General features: G+C 44.3%; 2 protein-coding genes across 6 annotated transcripts in view; one reads left to right on the top strand and one right to left on the bottom strand.

The window, feature by feature from the left end:
* Positions 1–12,198, bottom strand: part of JPH1 (junctophilin 1) — a 76,848-nt gene extending 64,650 nt beyond the window's left edge. For all 5 annotated transcript variants that reach the window (XM_046642110.1, XM_046642109.1, XM_046642106.1 and 2 more), the window contains exons 1-2: positions 11,558–12,198; positions 5,435–6,194 (exon numbers count right to left, since the gene is read on the bottom strand). In XM_046642110.1, the coding sequence (XP_046498066.1) occupies positions 5,435–6,194; positions 11,558–11,936 (1,139 nt within the window). In that variant the 5' untranslated portion in view covers positions 11,937–12,198. The remainder of the gene's footprint in view (positions 1–5,434; positions 6,195–11,557) is intronic.
* The window catches only part of GDAP1 (ganglioside induced differentiation associated protein 1), a 48,385-nt gene continuing 27,681 nt past the window's right edge, over positions 6,209–26,912 (top strand). The window contains exon 1 of the mRNA XM_046642113.1: positions 6,209–11,351. Within this exon, the coding sequence (XP_046498069.1) occupies positions 11,277–11,351 (75 nt within the window). The 5' untranslated portion in view covers positions 6,209–11,276. The remainder of the gene's footprint in view (positions 11,352–26,912) is intronic.

The raw sequence follows: 26,912 nt of genomic DNA on the forward strand, positions 1-26,912 counted from the left end.
TAGATTTGTAAAAGACAATAGGCTCTTATGTTCTGACTTATCACCTATTTTGGTGAAGTCAAATGTGTATGATGAGCTAATGTTGTTCTAGTCAGTACAAGCGGACTTCTTGGAGTTTCCACCTCTGTTCAAGGGAGGCACTCGCAGGTACCACTGGACCAGCTCAGACCTATGGAGGATGGAGATAACAGCTTGGCTTAACCTGAAGCTCTTAATCCCTGGTGACACCTCAGTTCTGACACTTTAATGATGCTGACTTGATTAAGGCAAAGGGCACCTGTGACACATGCTTGTGCATTTTCTGCATTTCCTTGTCTATGTCAGATCACAGCACGATGAATGACGAGAGCTACGTTTCCTTCCTCATACCTGCGGTTTATAAATGTGCCGCAAAACGGAATTAGAAGCACTGCCAGTGTTCAAACCCCAAGTAGTGAGAATTTAATTCACTCATCCATCAAATATTTACTAGGGCCCTTACGAAGGTGCCCTGCTCTGAACTAGCTGTGGGGACACAGAGCAAGCCGGGCTGCCTTCAGGGTCTGGCTTTCCAGACTAGTCGGAGAAAGCGATAAGAAACAAACATACTGAAATACTCAATGATGTTGAGACTAATGGGTGGATTTAGACTGAGGTCAAAGGCAGTGGGTTGGAGGGTGTGGGGTCAGGGAACCTTTCCGTGAAGAAGAGACTCCGTGCCTAAACCTGGGGAAGGAGCAGGCTGAGGGGCTGAACAGGGGGCCAGGCACAGGGAAAGGATGAGCCAAGTCCCTCCTCAGAACTGAAGGAAAGCTGTCCTGGCTGAATCATTCTGAGCATGGAGGGAAAGTAGAAAGTGGGATGAAACTGTAATATTTAGTCTTTTTAAAAGAAACATATGGGAAATATATTTTTCCTGTAAGATTTTTTAAAAGCTATGTCATTTTTACACTTAAGCCCCAAATTGGCAAACATGGAATCCGATCTCTAGTTCTGAAAACAGATGCAGCGAGCTCACCTGTGACCAGATCCCCTGAGCCTGAGGCCCTCCACATTCTATCTGGCTGCTTCCACACCCCAGCACAGGTATATCTGTGACAAGCGCCCGTAGGGCTGAGGCTGGGCAGCGAACAGCATGGGGTCCCCTCCTGATATGACCTGTCTAGGTGCTGCTGTTACCACCTGAAGGGGTAACAACCTTACCTGGGGAGAGGTTGGGAGCAGCAAAGCCCCACATGACTGCCCAGCCTGTCCCACTACTGACACTTCATGGTAATGCTGGGTGCCTGCCCAGCCAGCACCCTACGAGCTTCAGGGAGGCTGGCCACAGGTCAGCGAATAGTGGGAACTATTGCACCCCACTCTACCCTCCTCCATCTTCCAACTTGGCTTCTTTCTTCTAATCTGTCTGACACAACGAAGCCAGAATAAGCAAACGCCTATGGTCCTTTAGGCCAGCTCTCTCCCATCCTCTTCACCATACCTCTTCCATTCTCCAGCACGATAATTATTTCCTCTATGGCTCAGATTCTATAAAGTTCTTCTCTTGTCCACATCCCTTTCTAAATTATCTATTCATTTCCATACAAGTGTGGTTCTCTAAGGGCCCCTTATTTGCTATCTCCCAAATGCCTCACTTTACAATTCTTCCTTAAAATATTTTACTTAAGGAACAATAATTGAACATCTCTTAAGGAATTATTGGAGACAAGTTAACGGAGTAAAAAAATGCCCAAATGACATAATTGAAACAACAGGGACAGTGGGGTGACCTTGGGCAGAGTCTTGGTTTCTGAAAATGAGGGGCTTGAAATGTTCAGAGTTGCTCCGCGACCTCTTAAACGTTTTTTAAAAACACAAGGTTGAGACACTTTCTCAATTCCAAGTGATGAATTTTACGCGCAGGACCGAGACAAGAGGGGAACGAGACATTTTGTGAAATCTTATAAACACAGTACTTTTGGGATTAGAACAAAAACTTAAACAGTATAGTAGTCAGTAAATTATTAGCAGCCCTTACAGTTTTAACTCGTTAAGCGCTAACCTGCTAGTCAACTATCAGTATCTACTAATTCTTTATCTGCTGCATTATTTCCTCTGTCTACTGTGATGCCATCCCCATATTCCCTATCTGTAAGAATGAAACAGAGGCTCGTAATAAGCCTTCAGAAATAGGCCTCCTGTGTGTTTACTGGAAGACACACCATTCCTTCTTCGGGGAAGCAAAGGAAAGGTCCACAGATCTACCATGTTTTCCTGAATCTTTGGGCCAAAGATGGTTGGCTCCATGTCTCCCGATTTCCCCGAGGAGACATTATTGGAGGATACAATTATTTTCCCTCGGAGCTTGAGGCTTTGCTTCAAGATAAAACAGAGTGATGGTGCAAAAGAGGATCCATTTCCCTGGGACTTAAACAAAACCCTCTACAGCACAAGAAATGACAGCAACAGCACAATGATTGACACTATCTGGGTGGCAAACTGAAATGATCAATAACTATTAATCGATCAGCTCCGTTCGTTGCTAACAGTGAACTAATGATTTCAACAGTAGCAGCTGCCAGGAGTCATACTTTCTGGTTCTTATTCGGCCATTCCTGGGGCAGGGAGAGAAGGAGGGTGAAACTTCATGTTCTTAAACTTTCGATACTTTTAAAAACAAGAACATTAACAATGACAACTACTACAGGGGTCAGGAAGCACCGAGCAGACACTCAGGCGTTACAAAGAGCCATAGTTTACGACACTGATATAGCTAGAAGCCCTTCCTCCGGGCAGCAAGCTCCAAAATCTTAAGAGAATCTTTTTTTCTCTTTATTTTTAAAAAAGGTTTTTAAAAGAATGTGGAACTCTAAACTCAGAGCTATTACAAGGGGCATGTCAGTCCTTCAGCGACTTTCTACAAAGACAAGTTGCAAAACTTTTTATCTCAAGTAGCCATTAAAGCAAGGAATCTGGAAAGAGGACTAAAACAGTCAAAGTAAGTAAAATAGAAAAGGTTAATGGAGCTTTTTTCACTTTTTGTCTCTTGTCATCCAAACAGTATTGCTTTTTTAATTGTGGTAAGAACACTTAACATGGGAGCTACCCTATTAACAAAATCTTAAGTGTACAATACAGTCCTGTTAACGACAGGCCCAACGTTGCACAGCAGACCTCTGGAACCGAGTCGTCTTGCTTAACTGAAACCTTATACCTGTTGAACAGGAACTTCCCACTTCTCCCTCCTCCCAGCCCCTGGCAACCACCATTTAACTCTGTGTTTCTGTGACTCTGACCATTTAGTGAGATAGCTCGTGTAAGCGGCATCACGCAGAATTTGTCTTGTGGCTGGCTTATTTCAGTTAGCGTAATAAATTCAGTGTTTTTTAAACAGCTAAGTGAAATCTTCATGAAGTTAACTAAAACGGTGACAGCTTAACCTAAAGACTTCTTGATTATAAACTGTATACTACCGTCCTCCCAAACTACATAATACCACCCCCGAAAGACTCTCAACAGCGAGAGAATGTGGCTAGGACTTGGGTAAGAGTTTTACAATGCTAGCATTATCAGAGATCATCTTTGCGTTACAAGTGGTTCCCTTTGGTAATGTACATTCCTCCCATTTAAACTAGTCATAAAAGTCAGTAATTAAAGGAAGGGTAAGAAAGTCATTTGCGAGAGGGTCCTGCACAGGTTTATCTTCCATCTGCCAAGACGAAACTGCCTCTAGAGTATCACTCGATGGTACGGGGAAAATAAAATGGAAGGATCCAGGAGTGCATTTAAAACTAGAGGCTAGGGCCTAACAGAAAGTATATCACTATCTCTAAAAGTTAGCTGAGGGCCGGGGAAGCCAGCAAGATTAGACGTGGCAAGTCTCCTATCTACCAGCACACGGAAAAGCAAGTAGATGCAACACTTGGTAATCAGAGAAAACTACGATCTAGAATAAAAGACGCTTGGCAGAGAAAAGAGGAGACCCTTCATGAAATTTTGTGCCGATGAACAAGAAATATTAACTTTCAAATAGGATTAGTTTGGGATAAAATGGAAACCTTGGAGACTTCTAATATATATCTACAAATAAGGAAAAAAAAGACCTCTTCCATTTTCCACTTAGTGTTTCAGACACTCCTAAGTAAATAACAGCCATAAAATAGGGGCATTAAAAAAAAGAAGAAGAAACTTTAGAAGTCTGGAAGTACTAAGTTGAACCATATGCGATCGCCATTTTTTGGTACATAAAAAATTCAAACATCAGAAATTTCATATGGTTCAACCGAAAAAAGGGGGGCTCATTAACTCAATGCTAAGAATGAAAACCTGAAGATGTACGAGTATTTTGTGGTTTCAAAAGGAGGTTTACTTCTATGGAAGAATACTACTGCGTCAGGAAAAGGATTTGTAATAATATATGCTAAACGTATGCCTCAAGTCACACGAAACTGTGGCCACCCAGTACCCACTCACATAAGCATAAAAATAAGTTTTTCCATTTATAACCATCCTTTTTCTTTTTTGGTCTAACACACGACATCCATCCCTAATAAAACTCTATCCCCAATAAATTTATCGTTCTCCTTGAATCCCTGAACCCTGCTATTAACAGGAAAACTTCAAGCACACAGTCCATCTGTGCCCCCATATACCCCACTTTTCAATCTGTTATTCACCAGCTCACTCCTCGCTCCAGCCCTTCTCTCCTGCTCCACTTTCTTCCAACCTTGGCACACTGACATCTCCATCTGTCCATGTCAGGTTCCCCCCACCCCTTTCCTTTTAATACACCAGTGATGTAATCTTTCCTGCATAGAACCTGGCGATTCTTGTGAGCCTTTCCCATGTAGATGAGCTCTACTGTTTACAGAATGCATGCTCGATTTTCTCGTGTAACTTTCTGTTTCTGCCATATCTAGATCTTGGTGACTTTCTCAAAACCGATCTCACCTATAAGGCATCGATAAACAGTATCTGAATTTTACAAACTAAGATAATTTTATAGGGGGAGTTGAACACACCCCCAACTTAAATATTAGAATACTGGGACTCAACCTATACTAGGTGTGTTTCCACGTGGATGGGTATTTTCTTTCTGGCACACAGAGGACAGTTAGCGCTCTCGGTGGCAGTACTTCAGGGGTATTTTTCTTTTTAACGTAACTTTCTGGACTCCGGAAAATGTACACAGGATCAGAGCAAACTCCAACACGTTAACTATTAAGGAAGTAATTTACAAGAGGAAGGGGACCTCAATGCACTTTCAATATTTTTTGATGATGGAACGTTTCAGATCAGAGTAGGTACATTCCTTGCCCACTCTCATCGGATTGGGCTTAATCATTTTCCACCTTTGATTCTGGCACTTGCAGAACCTATTTGGCAATGTCACCAACAGACCGACATACATCATATTTGATATTCTACTGTTCTGAACGACCCGGCAGAACCCCCCTACCCTGCATGGACATACCTTGAATTCGCTATTTCCACTTTGGTTCTCGCCATGGCGGCTGCCCTTTGCGCACCTTCAATTGCTCTGTCCACCTTCTCCCTAGTTTTTGTATTTCTGATAGGAATAAGCTGCTTCCTTATTCCACGGACCAGAATATTATTTTTGTATTTTCCCTCTTCTTTGGAGCCGTCAGGAAACACGGTGCAGCCATATCCATGCCTCTTGTTATTTGCCCACTCGCCTTCGTACTTCATGCCGTTGGAGCGCTCGCTGATGCCGAAGCCAGTGCGCTTGTCGTTCTTCCACTCGCCCATGTAGGTTTCCGTGGTGGTGGCATCGACGTGGTCTTCCACGGGGCAAAAATCGCAATCCACGTCGCCGAAGCTGATCGTGGAGTTGGCATCGCTCGAGCTAATTCTGCTCATCGCCGCGTCGCTGCGCACGGAGCTGCGCTTGCTCGAGATGGAAGACTTGGATTCGGACTTGCGAAGTTTCATGCTTCCAAGAAGGGAGCCGCGTCGGAAGAGGCCACCCTTCTTCTTGCCCGCGAGCTCGGCGTCGGCGTGGAAGTTGAGCACGAAGCCGCCGCGGGTGCCGGCCGGGCTGTCGGCGGCGGCGGCGGCGTCGTGGAGCACGCTGCCGTTGCTCTGCTCGCTGCGCAGCGAGGCCAGGGAGGTGCGCAGCGGCGAGCGGATCACCGTGGCCATGCCATAGGGCACGCTCTGGCGCACGCCATAGCCGTGCCGCATGCCGCCGGCCCACTGGCCCTGGTAGGTACCTTCGAGAGACCGCAAGAAAGCACAGCGTGAGTCGGGGCAGGCGGGGTGCGGCAGCCTGCAAGCACCACGCGCGCACGGGATGGGCCCCGCGCGCGCAGAGCAGGCGGGCGCACGGCCCAATCCCGCACATCGCCAAGTCTACTCTACAGGCCTACTTTCATCCACTTGTGAATTCCCGCCTTGTCCTTTTGTGTCTATGCCTTTTATGTTATTGTAGAGGGTTTTCCAATAGTCTGCTAAGTTTTACTTTTCATTTAAAAATTTGTACGAGTGTTTCGGATGAAAACCCCTACTTTCTAATACAAAGAGAGTGATCATTAGCAAACAACTATTCTCCCCTGAAATTAATGCATCAAAAATCCCTCTTAGGAAGGCAGTACCACATAGATGAAATGGGTTCTACTTGTGAATTTTATTCTAATTTTTACCAATTTAGCCGAAAAACTCGAAAACTCTAGGTCTATCTGTATCACATTCTAACAAGCTCAAAGCCTTAAAATTATGAGTGATCTGAATATGTGAACATGGGGCATCAAATTATCTTACATTTTCTTTATGCCATATTCACCTTTTTGTAGGGTAGGGACAAACTTTAATATTTAGGATTATTGTTTAGTTTTGGGTGAAACTTTTTGAGCTAAGAGTGATTTGACAAATATAATATATATCCTGGTACAGTGAGCCGTTATGAAAAGATGGGCAGTTTGTGTTAACATTTTGTACTTCCAAATGAAAAAGTCAAGATTTGTCCCATATTACTTGCCAGATTTCTGCTTTTTTCCTGGCCCTTCTCCTCATGGATTTCCCTAGCATCTGCTACTGTATTGTGAATCACATCGTGGACTAGAAGCACTCTGAGGGCAAGAATTACCTCCTAAGAGAACACATTTCCAGATTCATGGCTGTGTTTCCTATGGTCTGTCTGTGTTTGATGGCTTTATAGTAAACAGCTATAGTGGCTAAAAAGAGTACACTATTTGCTTTAAAAAAAAACAACAACTGAGAGATGGCCAGAGGAAACCTTCCACTCTTAACATTACAGAATTTATCTCAGATGTTCGACAGTGTCCCTTAAAACTTTGTTGACACCACATCACTCTTCCAATGAATATTATGCCTTTTCAGGAATAGGATAATCTCTAATATCAAGCATTTGTTTTCAGTAAGTTTTTCTATTAAGTAAATTAGCAAAGATGTTTAAAAAATACCCTGGTACAGCTTTTAAATAATCTTAGGAGGAACTGAATGTTAAAATTAGGGAACTTGGAATTTTCTAAATCAAGGCCATTTCCTTTAATTAAAGGCAAATTTTAAATTATAGTATCCCCCAAAATAAGCTATGTGGAAATTTTAAGATATAATTACTCCTGTATTCTTCATAATAATTCACAATGTCATAGAAAATAAATCATGAACTCTTGACCTCTTTCAGTTTCTGATTATAATGAGCTAACTTATAGTCACTTTTGATTTTCTATTGCCACATAAAGATTTCCATTGCATGGCATACATTTTTTTAAAAATACTGAGCAATACTGCTAGTGGTTTTATATCATTCTGTTAACAAGGATTGATTATTTCATTGCACTTAAAACTGTAATAGCTCCAAGATCAAAAGTTTTGACTAATTTCAAGACTACCATCTCTTTCTGTTCATTCTGATATATTTATGTCATATAAATACACAATTGCAGGGCAACAATAAAATCCTAAGTGGGAAGTGGGTCTGGTACTGTGAATGTCATAGTCTGGGTAGGTGAAAACTCTTTAGCTGACATCTGTGAACTTCTGAGGAGGTGGGGGGCCATAGCTTTCTTAAAAGAATAAACCCCAAAAGATAAGATAGTCATATAGAACATTTCTGATTAAGAAGCATCCTGCTGAATATTAGTTATCTCAAACACTACCACTTCAATAGGGAAGGAAATTGAATTATTAGGAAATTTCAACTTTGACTTTTGTTTTGCCTAACTAAAGTTTAAATCCTAGGATAAAAGTTATACAACCGGACTTACACGCACTAAAATAAACGGCCTTATTTTTAAAAATATTTCGCTTAAATAAATGAGGAATGCTATAATCATATCCTGACTTCTCTACATAATAACAAGTTAATTTTGCCAGAATAATTCCCATGGGTATGGTTTGACATCAATAAGCATTTACACTTTTAAGATGCAACCATACTATCTTAGCAAATGTTCGACACTGACAGGAGATAAACAGCTAGTTTCCTTAAACTGGTATCTCCAAAAGTAAGACTAGTATTTAGAATTTCTGAAAAAGTATTTCTTGAAAATCTAAGTGGTTTAAGGCAACAGCAATAATTTGGAAAATTTAGGTCTCTGCTTAACTGTCAAGTAGGGGAGGTGGGACAATGGCATTGGCCACATTCCCATCCTATTCTGTTAAGTCAGAGTATATGGAAGAATTCCTCCATAGAATTGCTAGAAACCAATTTCCAGTCAAACTGTTAGTAGTGCCTCTGAAATTTAAATAGGTTTAGTCAATGAACCTAGAAAAAGGGGCCTCTGTTTCTTTATGAAGCAGGTGGGTTCCAACTTCTGCCTGCTGCTCAAATAAAGTTCTAATTAGTTCCTCTCAATTCCTTAAATACAGATGCATATTGCACAAGTATAAAAATTATTTGTCTGGGTTTTGTTTTAAATTCTGTTCTCTGATTTTTCATCTGGGAGCTGATCGTCTAGATACAGCCATTTTCACTACACAATCTTGTAGTGGAAGGCGTCCAGTTCAGAATGAGTTCTAGTCAAATTTAGACTATACTCTGCCAAACCTATGTTTACATGCTACAAATGGCTATGTGCAAGTATGCATATATTAACAAAACCATGTGTCTTCCTAGATATTTTCAACAGTTTTGTGACAGGTGAAAAAAGGAGGTATAGCGATCAGAATTTGCACAAAATATTCTGGGCACCTAGACCTGGATTTCATGAGTATGGTACTAATTTATTCTTAATTAATATTTGGGGGGTTTCTATTTCAGCAACACTTTACCCACAAATCACCAATAAAGTAGGTCAAGTAATACTTCTCACATGGAATTACTACTTCCTTCCTCCTCTAGTTTAATGTCACCACAGAGTACATGGATCAGATTTTCCGTCGGTCTGACGCAGGGTGTACGGGAACAGACGTGGTGGTACAGAGGCAAGAAACAAGCTAACTCTTAAGTAAGAATAGGGAAAGTAAGAGTTCTGATTTTGGCCAAAACCTTTGTATGGGCTAAGTTATAGCAGTATCTTTCCACTTACACTTCCATTTTATGATTAAGGACTTTCTAATTAAACCGATTGACCTATGAAAGAAGGCAGAAGATTGACTAGCACAGACTAGACATCCAATAGTGATTTTAAGTGGTTTTTTCCCCTTTCTAATTCGTAGCATATTAGATTTTTTTTTTTTTCAGAAAAAGAAAGCCACAGTCCTATGGTGATGCCAAATTTTGAGGTTTTTTAAAAAAATCTTTTTGAGGTTCGTTTTGAAACAGAAGGCAGATTATCCCCCAAATCATCCTGGACACTTATTTGAGCTTCTACAACACATAGACGACCTTTACTGTGCTATATATATATATTTGATTGCTAGGTATAATGAATACTCTAAACCAGGAGATTTTGTTTAATGAGTAGTAACTTTGAAAGACATTTATTTTAACTTTCCAAAACTGAAGAGAACTATCCATGGCCTTCTCAAAAAGCTTATAAAATAATGCACCCATTTAAAAAAATAAATTTTGCATTCCACTTTTGAGCATGGAATTTAGTTATATTGTAGACCTGGGACCTCCAATAAAATCCAGTCACAAGCTAACATATTTATAAGGCTGTAAACAAAGGCACTCTTTGCCCATTCACAACATTAAAAGGCCTAATTAACTACTGTGGAACTCAAGTCTCATGTAGCCCATAGAAAAGTATTAGAGAAAGGTTTTTTTCCCCCGTTTTAATCCATGAGAACCATATCCTTTATTTACCCTGTAGGACGAAAAGATGTCCTTTTTAGCAAATCCTACTGTTCTGCCATTTTGCATTTGAAACACAGCCCAAGTGTTCTGAGTAAGTGAAGTGTACAAATTGTATAAGCTTTTATATAAGCAATGGCCTAACTGGGGGTTGCAATGGGCTGGAGAAACTTTTAATTGGATCCGTTTAATATTCTCCAACTCTGAGCTGCATAATTCCAAAAGGTGACATCGCCTCCTACCATCCTTTTCAATTAACTGTGATTATGTTTATTATCAGAAAATGTATTTTGCCAAAGGATAAGCGATTTATCCCTCTCAGCTTATTACACAAGGAAATTCACGAGGTTTTGATACCTATTTCAATAATGTGTACTTGTCCTAACTGAAAAAAAAAAGAAGGGAACTCTGCCATTTAATATACACAATTGGTTTTGCAAATATTCTTAAATATTCAAATAAGGTGAATTTTGTTCACAGCCAGCCTACTGTATAGGTCATACACCTTAGTGCAAATCGGTGACCCGGTACTGCCATTCTTAGGAGTAAAGTAGCTGCTAACTTAGCAACTATACGAATATACCCTTCAATTGTATTTTTCAAAACGTAGACTTCATTGTTCATTTCTAAAATGTTTTCCTAGTAATTTGTCCAAAGATCTCCAGGTCCACAATGACTACCATTCTTTTGCTCGCAAACCGATACTTTAAGGAACCGAATGAAAACTAGGAAGAAAAACCCACACCCTCTGGACCCCACCTGTATCAGGTGACCTCCCCGCTCCCATAACTAAGGCGTTTCCAAATGCACCCCAAATAAGGTACAATTCCCCAACATCCTGGTTATGGGGTTCTGGCTTCTATCTTTAGGCTACTAGAGGACCAGAAGTGAAATACGACTCCACGTGAAACCAATCCGGGGAGCAGTCAGCACCGACCGCCAGCCTCACAAGCCCAGGGCGTTCGCTCTAACTCCACGGGAGTGGCGATTTCAAACCCAGCTGGGAGAGGGAGGGATCAGGAACGTAATGTGACAGGCTCAAGTGACAGCGTCCTCTCTCCAGCCCAACCCTCCCGGGCGGTGCTCCCTCCTAATGGCAGTGCAGCGCCGGCCAGGTATATTCACGCTTTGCTCCCCCGGTGTGGACACCGCCCGCTCCAAGAACCAGGTCAGATCAAACCCCCGCGCACCAGTGGCGTCCCAACGCACCCTCTCCGAGAGGGCTGGCGCGGGGAGGTGGATGGGAGGCTGCCCCAGGTGTTTTGGCGGGTTTCCGGACACGTGCGCCTCGCGTCCTCCCCGCTTCCCCGCAGCCTGGGCAAAGCCCACCGCACCAGCTCACGGAGCAGCCGAGCCGCCTGCGACGCCGCTCACCTCCGTCCCCGTAGGTCTCCACGCCGTACCCGTCCTGCAGCCCGTTACTCCAGGTACCCTCGTAGCGAGCGGGGGTGCACAGGCTCTGCCGGACCCCGTAGCGCCCCTTGAAACCATGTGACCACTCCCCCCGGTACATCCACTTGCCCTTCGTCTCCACCCCCAGCCCGTGCCGCTTGCCCTGCGCCCAGTAGCCCTGGTAGGTGTTGCCGCTGGGCCAGGTGTAGCCTCCGACCACCTCGAAGCCGTGCGACCAGGAGCCGGAGTACTCGCCCTGGCCCTTGGGCCCCGTGCAGATGCCATGCCCGTGCGCCTTGCCCTCCTCCCAGCCGCCGCAGTAGGTGCCGCCATCGTCGAAGTCGAACCTTCCGCCCGTCATTCGGGGGGCAGCCCCGGCGCGCTCCCCGCGGGGGCACGGACGCGGGCAGAGCTGGGCACGGCAGGGTGTAGCTCTGGGGTGGGGGCCCGGCGGGCGAGCTCACGACAGCGCCCCGGGCAGCTCGCGCCGCCGCTCGGCTCCAGTCCGACGCCGCCCCCGTCCTCCCCTCTTCTGTCGCCGCCGCCACCGCCGCCTTCCTCCTCCTCCGCCTCCTCCTCCTCCTTCGCCGCCGCCCCGGCCAGCGCCGCGCGCGAGAGGACAGCCCAGGCGCCGGAGCGGACCTTCAGCTGCTCCCGCCCGCCCACGTGAGCCGGGCGCCGCCCCGCGCCCGCCCCTCGTCCCCTCCCCGGTCGCCGAGGCCCGGCCCTGCGGCGCGCCCGCCCCAGCGGGCCCTGCCCCCAGCCCCGGGCACCGCGGCTTCCCGGGCGGGCGGCGAGCGCGGGGACCGGCTGTCGCGCGCGCTCGCGCAGTGGCATGCCGGTGGGAGGGCGAGGGTAGCCAGGGACGCGCGAGAATCCCTGCCTGCACACCGAGGCGCGGCTGCAGGTGTGGGGGCAGCTCGCGGGCGGCGGAGCCTCCTGTGTGTGTGTGTTTGGGGTTTATCGATGTGGGGAAGCGCCTGTAATTGCGGCCACGTGGATACTGAAGGAAAACTCCTGTGTGCGTGTTTGTCTGCATGGGGTTTGTAGTTGCATTTTTTTGGCATCCCAACTTGTGTAGTGTTGCATTTATCATGCTCAGCTGTCATCATGAGTTAATATCCCCCAGATATATGTATGCATGTGATATAAATCTGCAGCAGCCTAGATATAATTGTGCAGAATGTTCTTTTACACCTACCCGTTTCAAAGCACATGTGTTTGCATTTATTTAATGAAGATATGGGGGGGAGAGCAATGCGGTTTGAAAAAGCACAGAATCAGTTGGATAGTTTTTTTATTTGTAATAGTGAGGGAGATATTTTTAATGTCTTTGCAGGGCTGTAGGATATTTCCTTTCTCAGAACATCAGAACCTTCTCCCCCTAGGACCTCAATTGTTCTGACGACCTTAGAAATTCTTCAGCCTGGAGCTGTGTACCCAACAGGCAGTCGGCTCCGTCTTTGTATGTTGTATAAGTGTGGAGACACTGGTATCCACAGTTTAAGAGACTAAATAGAAGCTTTCAAGGAGGAATATGGTAAGTAAAATGCAGCTCTAAACTTACAAAGAGTCACTGACCTACAAAACCAGGGACAGGTGTCAGCTGATCTAGTTCCCAGCAACAACACTGCTGTGTTGAATTCGCTTTAGACAACTCTTTTAAACTTTTAAACCTCTATTTCACCATCTTCCAAATGGGAGTGATGAGATCTGCTTTTCCCTTTCTATCTTAGCTAATAACTGAGTATATTGTGGGTGCAATACAAAGCCAAGAATTAGATTCGTTAATAGGCAAGTTGAAGCTGTGCCTCTAGTGAAGGCAGGCATTGGTGTCAATGTCACCCTCGAAATACCTGTGGGAGACACTTCTCTGTGGTTCATAGCAAGGGGTCTTAGGTTGGCCTTTCAAGGACATTGCTTCACGGAGTATTGATGGTATTCCGTAGGCGGACAGACTTTTGGATGACTGAGTGAACACCAGAGGCTGCCAAAGGTTCTCTCACTAGGTATTTGATAATCAGATAAAAATATAAGGACAGGTGTCAGGGAAGGCAGCAGGGGGAAAAGTACACTAAACTGCACAGAAAAGGAACTAAAATTGACCTCGATTGGCTCAATCTCAGGACCGGAGCTGGCCTCTCCTGCTTATCTGGCTGAAATACTGAAAGAAAAATCTCAGTTTCCACAGAACCAAATCACCAAAGAGAATCAGAAACCCTCATCCATGGCGCTGCCCGCCGAGTTGCCAGGAATAGTACTTACCCTAGTGGCCTGAAATAATTATGCATCTTGCTCAGCACCTTGTCCTGGACTGAGGATTGATTTAGGCCACTGGGAAAACGAGGGCCCAGGATTCTGCTGCTGAACTGCAATGCCATTTTTCTGTTATGGGATACACCAGGAGTAGGAGCTAGCAAAGATAGACACATTTCCATCTCTTTGGGGGTTCTGTTTGTTATGAGAAACAGCATGGTTGCTCAAGTCAACATATTTGCTTCTCTTTTTAAACTGGCTTTCTTCACAGAATAACCTCTATCCCTTTGCCTTTCTTTGGACCCACCCGTATGTGTTAGGATCCATATATGAACGTTTAAGGGCTAAGTTTTTCTTTGCAACCATGGTGGAAACGTTTAATTTTTTTACTTTTCCTATTTGGCTTTCAAGTAAATTATGGATTTTCTGGAATGTGCAGCACAGAGCACGGTTCTGGCCTCTGTGATGGATGTGTAGTCCATCTGTGGAGGTTGGCCAAAGGGTGGTGGTGCATACGCATCTGAATAGAATGTGGAAATTTGGGGAGGATGAAAGCTGTGCCCATTTATCTCTTAATCTTTTCCTCTTGCTATCCCTAGTAGATATCTTCCTTGGAAGGAACATCCATGAAAAGAGAGACTCTACTACCAGATACCATGGTTAAATTTCAACTAATCAGTCCTAATCTGATTATGCCATTGACTCTCTTCATGGAAGAAAGTTAGGATTGAATTTTCGGTAGCTCACTGAACAATTTCTGGGAAAGTCACCCTCCAGTGCCTGCTTCCATGAACCTGTGGCCATCACAATGGAATGTTTCCCCACTCTCACTAGTGCGTTCATTAATGTCGTGTTCAGGTTCCATGGTCATGGTTGGAGAAGACTGGGAAAGAGAACGAGGAGGAGGTGGGCGCTGAGAAGGATGGCAGAGCGGATCGTAGGCAGGGGAATAATGCTGCAGTTTACTAGGTAGGGTTAGTAATGTCCTTATTTTCCCTCTCGCTCTGAACCTTTGCCCTGGATAAGGGGGAGTTGAATTTAGCTTTAAGAAGGGATTAGTAAGGAGAGAATGTGAAAGTTGGTTGGACAGGTGGGGTGGGGGAGGCCTTTAAAGCCCAGGGGCCAACAGGCACTCTAGCAGTTTGTTTTCCTCCACATTCAAAACCCAACTATTGTAGATTTCCATTCTAGAACACTATAACAAAAAGTAAGCCATTCTGACTGTAAATGTGTAGTAAGAACATGTTGGCGAGGATGCTTTGCTTAGAATTTAATCGTTTTTTTTTACGCGAAAGTGTGTTTAAAAATTTATGAGTGACTTCATTTTATTTTTTATTAGAATTAATTATTGAGAATTTTTAATAAAAAATTACAAATGACACAAAGCTAATCTGTAGGTGTGTATTGACTCAAAGTGTGTAAAAAAAGCACATACAATTAAAATTACTTGATTTATTATGTAAGTCAAAATGAGTATTACTAGCACATTTGTAATAAAGCATTCATAAAAGTTTAAGAAATTTGTCCATAATAAATACAAAAGTTTAGACGTGTGGTCACAAGTTCTATAGACCGCATGAAGTCAGAAGAGGATGAGAATTCCAAAATTAGTTGTCTTCAAACCTTTGAAGGCAAATACTGTGTGTCCAGATGAATGATGATGCTACTGTCTGGGATTAAAGAAATGGAGGAAGAAGTGTAAATTACAGAGGTTGGGAAGATAGGTTCGTTTAGGAAAAGACGATCCAGAAATATATCCCAGAGGAGACGTTCAGTAGGCAGTTGGTAATTCAGGTCAAGAATTAAAAATAAATTAGTTGACAAGTAAATAATCCTCGATGTTCTTCTCTCTTTGATGCCATTATTCAGCAGTGCCTCCTTTTGAGACTTGCACTGCTCATGCCATCGGTGGCCCACTCTTGTAGCCATCTTCTCTAGGTCATTCCCCGTGTTCATCCAGGAATATGGCTTATCTGCTCTTCCCCCACACGCTGTTCACTGCCGTTGTCCTGGGCAGCTTCATCCTGGCCTCACAGTCCATTGCCTTTCTCAGCATTATGACTTTTATCTTAAGGTCTTCAGACACAGCCTGGACCTTATTTTGACCCAGACATAGGCCAACGCTGAGAACTGGAACTTCACAATCCCACTCTTTGTTAGCACTCTCTGCTTTTTCACACTCACTGAACAAACCGTTGACTCTTATATGAGAGTGTCCACTCCTTTGATGACCTCCATGTCCTCCTGGCCCTTCCCTACCCTGCCTGAAGGCCCTACTGAGTCATTTGCTTTACACTGTGCTTTCCACAGTGAACTCCCAATGCATCTGCCCGCTTAGTCCCCAATCCTAAGCCACCATTTCTTGTGCCTGCTCCGAGGAAGCCCCTTCTGGAGATAATTATATCATTTACCAGTTGCCATTGCAAACTGTGGGTGGCAAGCCTCAGGTCAGTCCTTCCACATTGCACAGCAGATCTCTTCTCAGGCCACTTCCAGGTGCCCGCCACTGTCTGCCAGCCCCTCTCAGCCCCAGTTCTTTCCTAGTGAGTAAAGGCTTTGTTTTCTCCCTCACGGAGGAAAAGAGTTAACCCATGGGAACACCTGCTCTCTCTTTCCTCTCTTTAAAACTTGCCATCGGTTCTCATTTTCCTCCTCTCCCCACCCACCCCACTCTCAGAGGAAAAGATGTCCATTTTCCTCTCCAAGTTCTGAGTCAGTTCCTTCTCTCTTTTGAATATGCTTTAATTTCTTCCATCCAACGAATGTGCTCACGTGCCCTCTATGTAAAAACAGTCCGCATCACCCCAGGTCTTCTATATCTGTTCTTCTTGAAACTGTAGACCTCCTGGAAAGAGTATATTACATTCAAGTCTTTACTTCCCCACCTTCATTCTGATGCTACTCAATTTGGGTTCTGTCCTCCCCAGAATAGTGAAGCTTGTTTAGCCATTAGGGACCTCCCAGTTGACAGATACAGTGGCATCTCTTCGGTTCCTTTCCTGCTGGTGGCAGCTGCAAATTTGATACTTGGGAGCAGTTATCTCCCTCAGCTTCTGTAAAACCCGTGTCTCTCGCCTTCCCCTCTCTGTCTTCCTCTCCCATCACTTCGGCCGTCTCTTTCCTTGTGTATTTTTCTTCTTATCCCTTTCAAGTCTCCTTAATTTCAGGCTATGTTTTGTGTTGAAAACATTAGCTTCATGGTACCAGAATTTTGTGCAATTGCTGGATACTTGTTGGCTTGTCTTATACAACTAGGCAATCCTGCCCTAGGGGCTCAGAGTCTAATTTAGAAATAGTCTAATTCCAATATAAAAACACCAGCTGAGCCTTATTTAAGTCTCAGGGGCAGGGCTTTGGTTTCTTCCCATGACTTGTCCCCTGGGGCACTCTGCCTGCTCTTCCAGATGGGCAGAACTCCACGTAGACTTAGACAGCATATGTGTCCGATGATGAAGCTCACAGAGGGTTTCAGGAAAGTTCTAACAATGGAAAAGGTAATGACAGATGAGAGGGAAGCTTAAAAGACATAGTAAGCTTGAAGACACAGAGTGGATTGCAGGTCTGTATTGAAGACTTAGTTCCTGAAGCAAACTATGAAGTGTATATGTATGCACATGTGTTTATGTTTACATATATGTACATGTATATATGATTACTGGGTTAGGTTTGGAGACACAGACGAGGAAGCCTAAGACCCTGCTCTTAAGGGTAAAATATCTCTAAAAGAGGCAGGAGATAATGAAGAAAAATAACGAAAATACAAGTTAGACAACTACAAGTAGCAAATAAGCACCAAGCGTCACCAGAGTCCAGAGGACAGAATGATTTTGTGGGCTGCTGTGGTCGAAACTATTTTGGGGAACCACAGGCATGCTGTTTAGCTTTAGATAAAGTGGAAGGATCATCCTTCCAGACGTCAATAAAGGAATGATCTTCTTGAGTTGAGACATCCTACAGAGGGAAGGAATGAGGGGAATCCATGGCTGATTGTGAGAACAGAAGAGACCTCCGGGAAGAGAGGTCTCTGGACTCTGAGGAGACAAGATGGACGATGAGTTCCTCTCTTTCCTGCTCCATTGAATCGTAATACTTTATTCTGAAGCTGGGCTGAGAGGCAACTCAGTATTTGAAATAGCACAAATTGGGGGTGGCAAGGGAATATAAAAGCGTATTTGGGAGTGTTAGTATTAAGATATTAAAAGTGAAAATTGGGGGTGGCTGGTGGCCCTTAGCCATTAGGTTTGCGTGCTCTACTTCGGTGGCCCAGGGTTCATGGTTTGGATCCCAAGTGTGGACCTGCGCACCATTTATCAAGCCATACTGTGGCAGGCATCCTGCATATGAAGTACAGGAAGATGGGCATACATGTTGGCTCAGGGCCAGTCTTCCTCAGCAAAAAGAAGAGGATAGGCGGCGGATGTTAGCTCAGGGCTAATCTTCCTCCAAAAAAGAAACAGTTGTGAAAACTGATGAGATACCCTCTTCATAAAGAGGTTGAACAAAGAAGGGAGGCACAATATTGCTGAAAGCACTACTAAGGACTAAGTCTTTGCTAAATGACTGATCACTGAAGGAGAGAAAAAAAGAAAGTAATTATCAGGCAGTAAAAGAAATGTAAATTATAACTGGGAACTGAATGGTTCCAAGAGCTCTGCAATGGGCTATGAAACAGTATCCAATAATAGAAGAGGCTTTGCTCTGACTGATTGATGGAGGGGAATGTTTTGTCCTTGCCAAGGGTTGCAGCCCCAATCCACAGGTCACCTCAGCACACACACCTCAAAACCCTTGGTGGATTCTTCAGATACTGATTGCATTCCAGATAAAGCTGAAATTCCTCTTCCTTTCCTTAAACGCACTCTCGCATTTTTGTCGTCTCTTGCATGTCACTTACTGCTTTCCTGTGGCAAGCATTTTGTTGGGCTTATTGAGAAGCAGGAACACCCCTGCTGGGGTAGCCATGGAGGTGCACTGCTCAGACCTCTCCTAAAGAGGACCTGCAGCCAGGAGGGTGCTCCGCAGACGGCCTCCAGCTGCTGCGACTTCCCACCTGCTGCCATGTTCTCATCACGGTCCCGCACTGTCCAGGACGTCCCCTCCAAAGGAAAAGGCCAACTGCTGAGTCTTGAGGCCCCTAATACTAAAAAGGAAGAGAGCACCTGGTAGGCCTCTTGGGTTCTGGAAGCAACATAAATCACACTTAGGAACTGTGCCAACCTATGTGTGGAGTGACATGGGAGGAAGGTTGCCAGCTCTGAGAGGGCTCAGAGCAGCAACGAGTTTTGCAGAAGGCCCAGGCTGTGGTGCAAGCAGACCTGCCCCTTGGGCCATATGATCTGGCAGATCCTTTGGTGCTGGTGTTTGGTGTCAGTGGCAAGAAAAGATACAATATAAAGATTACGGCAAGCCTCAGAAGAAGAACACAGGTCTATGGGGAGCTGAAGCAAGGGCAGATCATCTGCAGAAGAGAATTATATATCTTTTGAAAAACAGTTCCTGGTAAGTTACTTGACCTTGGTAGAAAAGGAACACTTGACCATAGGACACCAAGTGACCATTCTTCTAGAATTTCCCTTTATGAGCTGAGTCCTGTTGAACCTACCAAGACAAAGTCAGACGGACCCAGAAGCAGTCTATTGTAAGATGGACACAGTGTATCCTGGACAAGCTGAACAGAACCAGAGGGCACAAATAAGCTGCAAGAATAGGTTGTCTATACGCCCATGTCCCCCAGCAAGGTTGCACTAGCACCTCTTCCTGAGCTCTCACCTATGGGAAGATTGGGATTCCATACACCCAGCTAAAGGAGGAAGAAAAGCTTGTACTTGGTTTATGGATGGGCAGGCTCAGTATGTGGAGGAAGCTGAAAATGGATGGAGGCTGCATTACAGCCACACGTGGGAACAGTCTTAAAAGCCTGTAGAGAGGGAAAGACTTTCCAAAGGACAGAGCTATGAGTGGTGAAGCGGGTCATCTGTTTTGTGTCAAAGGAAAAGTGGCCTGAGGTAGGAATATTTGTAGATTTCTGGACCATGGCCAACAGCCTGGCCATCTGGTCAAAAGCCTAGGAGGGAAAGGACTGGAAGATCAGAGACATGGAGGTCTAGGGTAGAGACATGTGGATGACCTTATGAGAATGGGCACTGAGCAGTGGAAGAGGCACTGAAAACCCGGTGGTCAACAGGACTCAGCCAGTCGATGTCAGCCTGCCTTTTTCATCAGCCATCCCAGATCTGGGACGAGGGGCACATGAATTTAGTGGCCTTGGTGGCAGAGATGGAGGTCATACATGAGCCTACCAGGAAGGACTCCCCCTTACCATGGACACTTTAGCTGCTGCTGCCTCTGATGTCCAACCTGCCAGCAACAGAGACTGTTTCTTGAGAATACCAGTCATCCACTTGGTGCCAGATTGACTGTATTGGGACCCTTCCAGCCTGGAAGAGCCAGCGTCCCCTCTCCGGATAGATACCTACTCTGGTTTGCCTTTTCTGTCCACAGGGCCTCAGCCTGTATCACCGCTATTCAGGAGTTTATGGAATGCCTCATCCATAGGCATGGAATTTCACTCAATAAAATGTCTGAGCAGGGGACCCAACGGAGGTGCCAAAGTGAGCCCTGACTGTGGGATCCATTGGTCTTATTACATAGTACATTACCGCATACCTCTATTGTCTGTGAGGAGCTAGCCTCATAGAATGATAGAATGGTTTCCTAAAGGAACAACTGAAGTTCCAGTTTACTGGTAATAATCTGCCAAGATGCAATGGTGTCCTTCAGGATGCAATATATTCATTAAATCAGACTTCTATCGGGCACTATATTATTCCTAGTAGGAAGAAGACACAGGCCTGGGAACTAAGAGAACCCCACTCACCATCATGTCCAGTGACCTACCAAGGGTCTTTGTTCTTCCCATCTTTGCAACTCTATGCTCTCCATGGTCCCCAGTGGGGAAGCACTCTTGTAAGAGGACAAAGTGAGAGTCCTGTTCAACTGTCAATTCTGGCTGCTGCCTGGCAGTCCCATTGACTCCTTGTGCCCAGGGATCAGCAGATGAGAAGAGGAGTTACCATCCCGGCAGGGATAGTTGACCCTGATGAGCAGGAAGAGTCTGTTACACAAGGGGGACAGAAAGGAATATGTGTAGAACCTAGGAGATCCGTCAGATGCTTCCTGGTACTCCCTGACCCCTTTTAACTATGAATGCACATGTGCAGCAACCCCAGTCTGAGAAGGGCATGACTTACCAAGGGATTAAATCTTCCAAGAACAAAGGTTGGGGTCACACCAGCACATAAATCATCAGAAGCTGCTCCTCTGATAGCTTAGGGTGAGGGGAATTTAGAATGGACGGAGAAAGAGGGAGAAGATAACCATTTGCAGCCCCAAGACCTGCCGCAGAGGTGGGTGCTCCTGTTTGTCCTGTTGATTTCCCTTTTCCAAGATTTCTCTAGGGAAGCAAGGCCCATGGGAGCTGTTTCCCAAACATGTGTGGAGAAGACAGTCTTTGCAATGTAAGGGGAGATTGTGGTGGCCATGGCTGGGCTGCTCGAAGAATCCTTCAAAAGAACTTGCTGCAAGGAGGGAGATAGGGGAACAGCAAAGGCTGCTGCAACTTTGGATCCTGGCAGTGTTCATGCTGAGGCCACGCTCTACCCAGACTGTCTCCAGCCAATAATACAGCACAGTGGGATTGCTGGAGCCGGGCCATTCCTTCTCAACACAGGCCTCTCTGACATGGCTGGTATTTTCTGTGCTCCCCATTTACGTGGCTGAAACCTTCCCTCTTTCCTTTCACAAGTTTCAGATCTGCATCTTGATTTAAAGGTTTTCCCCACCTACTCCTGCTTCCTCTGGCATTTATCCTTCACCTGTGTTCCCCCAGTAAATTTCTTATATGTCTAATTTTGTGCTAACATTTGCTTCTTGGGGGCCCTGAACTGACTCACCCAGTGATCTTTTATAAACAAACACATACACACACACACTTACACTTACAGGTGGGCCTTGCTCAAAGAGACGTGAAAGTCTGATTCAGAACTTAATAAAATTGAACTGAAATTCAGATTTAATGGTCCTTAAAAAAGAATGAAGAAGCTCTCTATGTACTGATATGGAAAAATCCCCACGATCTAGTAGGTGCAAAAAAGCAAGAATAGTATATGTAAGGTGCTGCATTTTTCTGTCCTCGTATGAGTGTAAAAACCTGTAAAGGTATAAAGAGAAATAAAGGGGGCGGGGGTGGCAATGCTCACTGATTAACATTTGGATTTGTTTTTATTTTGAACCATGAAATTGTACTGCCTATGAATAATTACATTGAAATGTCATTCTTCCTCTTAGCTTGTTATTATTTTAAAAATCAATCCTTTATATGTGATTGAAAGGAACTGCCAGTTGCCATATGATGTGATAACATGTGTACAACAACAGTGAGTGGAACTAATGAATTTTAGGACCTTCTGAAACTTGGTGTCCCAAATGGGAAAAGACTGTCTGGGTACTCCAGGAGACATGAGTGATTTCTGACTCACCAACTGATTGCATAATTCCTAGACCGTCTGCCTAGCTGTGACAGAAGTGGACGTATAGAAACCTTCAGCCGTACACTGGTGTGTGAGTCCTGCTGTGTCTGCTGGTCTGAAAGTTTTGCTACTTCCAGAAAGAAGTATGCATCACCGTTTCCTTCTAGGACGTTACAGCCTAGGCTAAATTACGCCTCATTTCCACACCTCGGATCTGTATTAAATATTCCTTTAGGACCTACTTCATCAAAGTGCAGAGAAGAATCACTTGGTGAGCATTTTCAAAAGGGGCTTGTCCGGGTTCTACCCTCCCCTAGCAAAGTCTCTGAGAGAAGCCCCATCACATACATTCTGAGAGCTTCCCCAGTGATCCTAATGTAAATTTCTCTGATGAAGAATCATTTCTCTGGGGCTGACCTGGTGGTGTAGGGGTTAAGTTTGTGCACTCTGCTTCAGCAGCCCAGGGTTTGTGGGTTTGGATCCTGGGCGTGGACCTGTGCACCACTCATCAAGCCATGCTGTGGCAGCGTCCCACATACAAAATAGAAGAAGATTGGCACAAATGTTAGCCCAGGGCAAATCTTCCTCAAGCAAAAAGAGAAGATTGGCAATGGATGTAAGCTCAGGGACAATCTTCCTCACCAAAAAACAAAACCAATCATTTCTGTAGGGCAATTTCCAAACTCACCTGATGACAGTCACCAGGGGGCACTTGTTAAGCATACACATGCCCAGGTCTCTCCTTTGGTAAATTCTGATTCAGTGGGTTTGAGTTGGAGCTCAGGAATCTGTGTTTTGTGTTTTTTTTAGTGAGGAAGATCTGCCCCTGAGCTAACATGTGTTGCCAATCTTCCACTTTTTTTCCTTGGGGAAGATTCACCCTGAGCTAACATCTGTGCCAGTCTTTCTCTATTTTGTATGTGGGATGCCACCACATCATGGCTGATGAGTGGTGGAGGTACAAGCCTGGGATCCAAACCCATGAACCCTGGGCCACCAAAGTGGAACATGCCAGACTTAAGCACTGTGCCACGGTGCCAGCCCTGAGGAATTTGTGTGTTTAAGAAATACTTGAGTGTTCTTCAGGGAAACATTATTGTAGGGTAATCCCCTCATGTGGACTCCCTTAGAATCCATAAATTGATGAAATAGATTCAAAATTGCCTGATACTAGTGATCCTAATATTAGTTCATCTTTCTTGCGTGAATTATCTTTCAAAGTGCTTTGATAATGATAAATAATATCCTCCTCATTATTTTAAAAGCAAAATTCAAAAGTACGTGTAAGAGCATACCTCCTAAGGACATGTGTACAATAGACAGTGAATATCTACAAAATAAAACAAACTGGTAATGGGGTGGCCTTGAAACCTAGACCTTAACAAAAATCTGATAACTCTGGACCAGATCAACTGGTGGATTTGTAAGGTCTCCGTTCCTTGCCCAACATCTCTGGAGTGTGGGCTCGGGAGGTGTGCTGTTTTTAGGGATCACTGGCTTTGAGAGGTCTGTCTCCTTCACCCATTGTGGAGAAGTGGAAGGGCACAGGGCCTGGGCTAAGCTAGAAAGAGCTGAGGGTTACCACACAGCAAGGTAGCTCCAGAACCAGCTCCTGAGGTTTCCAGCAATTTAGCAGTGTAGCCTTGATCCTGCTGGCAAGTTTCACATGGCCCTGGACTAGCTTGGCACCGTGGCAGCCAGGCACACTGGCTTGACCCATGCTCCTGATTATTGGCATCTGTATTAACTGGCTTTCCTGTCTGTCATCCATGGGGGTTTACAGCAGCATTGAGATGGGGGGGCTTAGAGTTGAACACACAGGAAGAGAATGTGTCCAAATGATCCTGGGACCACCTCTTTCAGTTTTTTTTTTAAACAATTATGTCAGATAGATTAAAAAAAAAATGTCTTTCCTTTCTACCATTATTAGCAAATGCTTTGGTGACTGCTGAATCATATATTTCTTAAGAGCTATTCTGTTCAAGCAGCAACCGAATTTTGCTAAAAAATCTGTAGCCTTTATAGTCACTTCCATACTGGTTATGGTGTATGTATGTTTTGTCTTCACTTAGCATCTCAGTAGGCTGTATGCAAGAGCTGGTTCACTTTGTGATTCTCCTTCATCTCAAAGGCCATATGTTACTTTTTCTCAAAATTTTTCCTTCTTTTGGATTGTTGCATGTTAATGTAATCCACTAATTAAAAGACCTTAAAATGTTAGAAATGGTCTTTTTCCCTCTTTACAGCTATTTTAGTGATGTGAATATAGTCTTCAGCTTTTCCTTTTGTTCATTTACTCAATGTATATATAGTGAGTACCTTCTACATGGGGTGCCCTCTAATGGATATGAAGTCCTTAATGACCTGCCCTCGTGAAATGTGCAGTCCACTGGGTTGGGGGGACGGAATAGATACTAAATCAATATATCATTGAAAATTGCTGTACTATAGAAGAAAAAGGAGTGCTATAGAAAAGAATATCAAGGGACGTGAAATTTCATTTAGAGTACAAGGTCAGGAAAGGCCTTCTTATCCATCCATCCATCCAACCAACCAACCAACCAACCATCCATCCATCTTTTCATCCATCATTTCAACAGATATTGCTCAGATGCTTCTCTAACAAAGTGACATTTAAACTAAGTTCTGAAGGCTGAGGAGGAGATAGCCTGGAAAGTAAGTATGAGATTAGCTGAAGAAGAAGAAACAACTCTGAGGCAGAAAAGAGCTTGGCACAAAGAGGAACCCAAAACAGAACAATGTGCTCAGGCTCTTTGAGCAAGGAAGAGCATCTTGTTGAGAGATGAAGGTGGGGAGGGAGGCAGCAACCAGGGTCTGATTGTGATCTTCTTCTAAGAGCTCAGTAAAAAGTGATGACTATGTAGCCACTTCCCCCATAGCTGGGGGTAGGGCAGAGAGAGGAAAAGAGGAAGAAGGGTAGTACTGGAAAGAAATTATGAAAAGAGTGCTAACTGCCAGCCCCTCCCCGTTGATTCTGATACACACCCTGAAGCAAGATGTGACCCCCTCTGCTACAGAACAATGTTTTTCAAATTTGAGAAAGGCGCAAGTAGCTTTTGAAGGAAAACAAAAATTTATCCGGATCTCTCTCTCATGGTGGTTTAAATAATTTTATTTAAATACACAATCATTGTATATGTATACCTTAATATGTAAACCACAAAATAAGGGATACCTCTGTGTGCTTACAGTTTATTTGCAGCATAAAATCAGCATAAATTGAAAACAAGTCATACTGAAATTAACAACCTGAATGTAATGTGACAGATGATGTTTTGATGAAATGAAATCGCTGCTTGCATTTTAAAAAGTTATGGCACCGCCTGCAGAGGCTTCTCCTGATTCAGCACACGCATGCTGCCAGATGCCGCTAGAACTCCTCGATGGGAGCTATTAGAAAGCCTTTCTTCCTACAGAGTGCCGGCAGACCATTTGGCTATTGGGTGGAGATGCATTCATTTACATACTAGGTCTGCCTCTCTTCTTCGTTAGTCAGAAACAATTAAAGACTCAGTGCCAAAGTCAGCCTAAACCTAAACACAAGATCAGCCGTCAAAACCAACTAACAGTCCATGGAGATGAAAAATCTAGAGAGAATTACCAGACCCCTTAGGATACATGGTTGAATTCCCAAGGGTGCCTGGACTTCTGTTTGGATAATAATTCTAAATATGAGAGTGGATTATTCCCAGAGACTTCCTAGAGGAAGAAGCAAAACTATTCCTTCTCACATAGAGCCACGGGGACAGGATAAATTGTTCCTTCTAGCATTCTAAAAAGAGATCATTGGAATCCAAGGTTTGGTAGGGTCAAGAGGGATCATTAAGATTTGAGTGTAAGGAGAGACCAACTTGGGTGTGGTCATAAGTCCTTGTGGTTCCTGCTTATAGTACTCAGGACAGACAAGATTAGAAAGAGGCGACTGAAAGGTCTTTGCTTCCCTGGCCGTGTGGCTGAAAAAGGCTTACAGCACTAACCTCCCAAGTTAGGTGCACCAACTGATGCATTGGGGTATAGGAAGAAAATATTGAGGGCCCTGGGCAACCTGAGCCCCACCCTCAGGCACGTAGAGAACAGCTCTCAAAGAGGTTTGAGTGGGAGCTTTGTAAAACTGAGAGCTCTCAACAGTTTGTATAATTTACCAAATGCAAAGAGCAGCCAGTGAAAGAAATGTTGATATAGCTTACCACTGTGAATTGGTCAGGTTAATATATTTGAAATGTCAACAAAAGTTAAGTTTTACTCTTCCAAGGGTCACAAGTCTTCCCATCCATCAGTGATGTCCATGACTTCCTGGAGAGGGGTGGGCGAGGTACAAGGGAGTAAACTTGAAACTTCCAACTTGCAAACAAATTTTCACTTTAGAAGAAACGATACACAAGAGATCAATTCTGGTATTTGTAAGATTCAGGCTTTGCTGAGAGAAAAAAAAAAAATTATTTGTGGGGTTTCCAAAAGCCATCAATTGGAGAATTGGACACAGGGTTTCTACTGTGAATCACAGATTAGAGAGGCTGTGGGATATGATATCA

This window comes from Equus quagga, chromosome 16 (assembly GCF_021613505.1).
Source record: "Equus quagga isolate Etosha38 chromosome 16, UCLA_HA_Equagga_1.0, whole genome shotgun sequence".
NCBI classification, from domain to species: domain Eukaryota; kingdom Metazoa; phylum Chordata; class Mammalia; order Perissodactyla; family Equidae; genus Equus; species Equus quagga.